Genomic DNA, 3,195 nt, shown 5'->3' with positions numbered 1-3,195 from the left:
GCTCAGTGGACTGAGTGTCAGACTTTGAACCAAAAGGTCCCCAGTTCGATTCCCAGTCAGGGCACAAGCCTGGGCTGCGGGCTAGGATCCCAGTAGGGGGCAGTAACCACTCATTGCTGTTTTTCTCCCTCTCTTCCCCTCTCTAAAAATAAATAAAAATCTTTAAAGAAAAAAAACACGGTTTTTCTTTGAGCCTGTATTTGTCATTTATAAATAATGTGAGGCACACCTGTGAAACAAACTCTCGTCTCTTCCTCCTAGGGCACAGGTGGCAAACACAAGGCCCGCAGGCTGCATCCAGCCTGGTACCTGGTTGCTACCCAGCTGCAGGCCCAATGCTCTCGCTTGGCCTTTAAGCAGCAGCTACGTTTACACAGCCCCGAAATTAGTAGTTCAGCCTTTTGAAGGCGACCGTGAGGCGCGCGTGGCCTCCGGTGAAGACGAGGACGACGTCCCTGCCCTGGGGGTCCTAAACGGGTTAGGGGGGCACAACCCAGACACAGACCACAAGGCCAATCCACTAGGACCACATGAGTACAGGTTGGAGGCTTGGATGCAGAACACTTGTTTATTTAAATAAACACATACAAACTGAAACTAAACGGCCGAACTGCGTGAAACACCCAACAGCTGAAACCCAGTGCAGATCAAGCCCCCGTCTGCCTGGCAGCAGACTCCCACCCGACCCCTCACGCCGGGGCGGGTGCACAGGCGTCTGTCCTGCTCCCCACCTCACGGGCTGCACAGAAGCACCCACACAGCAGTCACCCTGCCACCTCCATGACAGTCCCCAGGTATGAACCCTATCCCCAGCTGAGGACATTTGTGCTGCTTCCTGCTGAGAGCCCGTTTCAGGCCCGAGGCCCGTCCTCTGATGACAGCTCCCCTGGCCTTGGTGGAGGGGCGGCTGCCAGTCCTCCTCAGCCTTGTGTGCCCTGGAGCACCCGGGACGACAGGGGTCGCTTGGACCCCCGCCCCTCACTTCCGGGCCTTGGGTGGAGGAGCTGGGAACAGGGCGGCCGCTCCAGGGCCTGAGCCCGGGTCCTCGCCGGTCCCAGGGACGCAGGGACCCTGTCCTTGGGTGGAGGGCTCTGGCCCGGAGGCCGGGTCCCTCTCCTCTGCCTCCTTTCTGCTCCAAGGAGAGTAAGAGAGGATGCTGAACCCCCTCCTGAGCAGGGCTGCGTCTGCAGGGACCAGCTCGACACCGTAGCCCGTCTCGGAGGTCTCCAGAATGCTCAGCTTCCAGGGGTTCAGGTCCTGCCCCGGGGGCGCGCTCTGCAGCTTCACCACACACATGTCGTCGGGCTCCAGCAGCACGTTCCAGCCCTGGCCCGGGGTCCGCAGGGCCCAGAGTGCGGTCATGTTCCGGAGGTAGGTGCCATTGGAGTCATCCACCATGGACATGACCTGCATGCCCAGCAACCAGTCCTCGGCCTCAGCAGGGTCCACCGCACGGGTGGTGCCCAGCTCCAACAGCATGGGCTCCCCAGGGGGCAGGACCTCTTTGAGAAACGCCTGCCACAGAAGGTAGGGGCTCGGCCAGTGGCAGCAGGCCAGAATGCCCCCGAATCGCCAGGGGAGGCCCTGGGTCCAGTCGGCATCCTCAGGGCCCAGGCCCAGGGGTGCTGCGTCCTGAGGGTTCAGCTCTGTGGGCACAAAGTACTGGTCCAGGCCCCCCTCTGCAGATTCGTCAGGGGACGACTCCAGGGAGTCCGAGCTCCAGTCTGCAGACACCCCTGCTGCAGCCTGACCTAGGGCCTGTCCCCAGCCAGGCCCCTCCACGGGGCTCTCCAGGAACTCAGGGTCCCACTCCTCATCTTCCCAGTCCTCTGACTCCAGCGCCTCTTTAAAGCTCAGGAAGACGAACTTGAAGCACATGAAGCAAATCCGTAGCTGGTCCCCGTGCTGGAGCTGATAGCGCCAGGACGCGTACAGGTGGGACACGCCCTCCCTGCCAGGCCGTGCGCAGACCGGCGGGCACATGGCCGCGCCACGGGCTCCTGTCCAGAGCACAGGTGGATGGCGGGGGCGGGTCTTGCCAAGGACTTCCCCCGGGGGCCGGCCCGCCGGTGCCCAAGCGCCAGGGTGACGCTCCAGGGCAGGGAGGAGGACAGGGGTCTCTTGCGGGGGCCTTGGCCGGGGACAAGCCGGGTCTCAATCCAACAGGGACCTCGGCGGAGGAAAGTGGACTTCTGGAAGTCTCCTCAGCAGCTGCAATCGCTCTTCTCCGGGGAGCTGCGGAGAAAAAGCGAGTGAGGGCAGGCGTCCCCTGGCAGGCAGGTGGCAGAGGGCAGGTGGCGCGCGGGGGCGCCGAGACGCGGGCTCCAGACCCCGGCCCTTTGCGGGCGCCTCTGCTCGGGGCAGCTGTGCCTCGCCGGGACCCACACGGCCCCTCCCCCACCCGCCGCCCCCCATGCGGGTCCCCCAGAGACCCCACACCCGTCAGGTCCCCCCTCCCCTGGGGGGACCTGACGAAACCGGGTAAAACCTGCTGGCCATGGAAGGAATCGGACGGAACCCGGCAGAACCTCGCAGACCCCGCCGCCCAGCACCTGAGCCGACACCTTGCTCCAGGTCACACCGGACAGTCCGGGGGTTTAAACCCCATCCTCCGCCAGTCCGGGGGCCCGGGACTCTCTCCGCAGTCAGCAGGGCTCGCGCCCGGCCTCCACCTCCCTCCGGCCAGCGTCCCAAGAAAGGGAGGGGGAACACCCGCCCGCGAATATAAAGGGCCATTTCCCATGGTGCTCTGGGCTCATCTGCATATCTCCCATGAGCCTCCGCCCGCCAGGAAGTGAAACTGCTGAGTCATCCTCTTCCCGCGCAGAAGAGCCACGTGCCGGCCGTGCCCCGTGCGCCGTTGAGAACTAGCCTGTGCCCCTCACCCGCCCCGGGGCGGATCCCGCCTCCGTGTTCGTCCCTCCGAGGGCCCAGAAAACTGCTCGCAGCGTCCTTTCCACCAGCGGGGGCCGATGTCTGCGCGTGAGCGGCCGCCCCGTGGCTGTGGCCGCGGCCGCGGCCGTTCATGGGTCGCCTGGGCGACCGCACTGGTCTCGGTCTTGTCCTTCTGTGGCGTAGATTCCTTTTTCTCGTCCCAGTAAAAGGTTTTATGCATTTCGGAAACAGATCAGTAGCCGAGTAGTTGCACTGTATGCCCGTTTTCCCCTTTTGTGGTTCACCTTTTCACTTGAAAGT

General features: G+C 63.7%; 1 protein-coding gene across 2 annotated transcripts; it reads right to left on the bottom strand.

Moving 5' to 3' along the window:
- Nucleotides 1–559: 559 nt before the first annotated feature.
- Nucleotides 560–2,692, bottom strand: TEX19 (testis expressed 19). 2 transcript variants are annotated; one of them, XM_045837238.1, is made up of 2 exons: nt 2,565–2,692; nt 560–2,235 (listed from the first exon to the last, which is right to left on the bottom strand). In XM_045837238.1, the coding sequence occupies exon 2, from the start codon at nt 1,981–1,983 to the stop codon at nt 979–981; it is 1,005 nt and encodes a 334-aa protein (XP_045693194.1). In that variant the 5' UTR covers nt 1,984–2,235; nt 2,565–2,692; the 3' UTR covers nt 560–978. The 2 variants fall into 2 exon arrangements, with proteins under 2 accessions (XP_045693194.1, XP_045693195.1); XM_045837239.1 differs by having other exon boundaries at nt 2,553–2,690.
- Nucleotides 2,693–3,195: the final 503 nt, after the last annotated feature.

This window comes from Phyllostomus hastatus, unplaced genomic scaffold (genome assembly GCF_019186645.2).
Source record: "Phyllostomus hastatus isolate PE091 unplaced genomic scaffold, TTU_PhHast_1.1 phas_contig_210, whole genome shotgun sequence".
Classification (NCBI taxonomy): Eukaryota; Metazoa; Chordata; class Mammalia; order Chiroptera; family Phyllostomidae; genus Phyllostomus; species Phyllostomus hastatus.
The sequence above is the reverse complement of the archived record's forward strand: the minus strand, read 5'-3'. Positions and strand labels throughout refer to the sequence as shown.

Coding starts and splice junctions, on each gene's coding strand:
- TEX19 (XM_045837238.1), bottom strand. CDS start 1,983: ATGTGCCCGCCGGTCTGCGCACGGCCTGGCAGGGAGGGCGTGTCCCAC.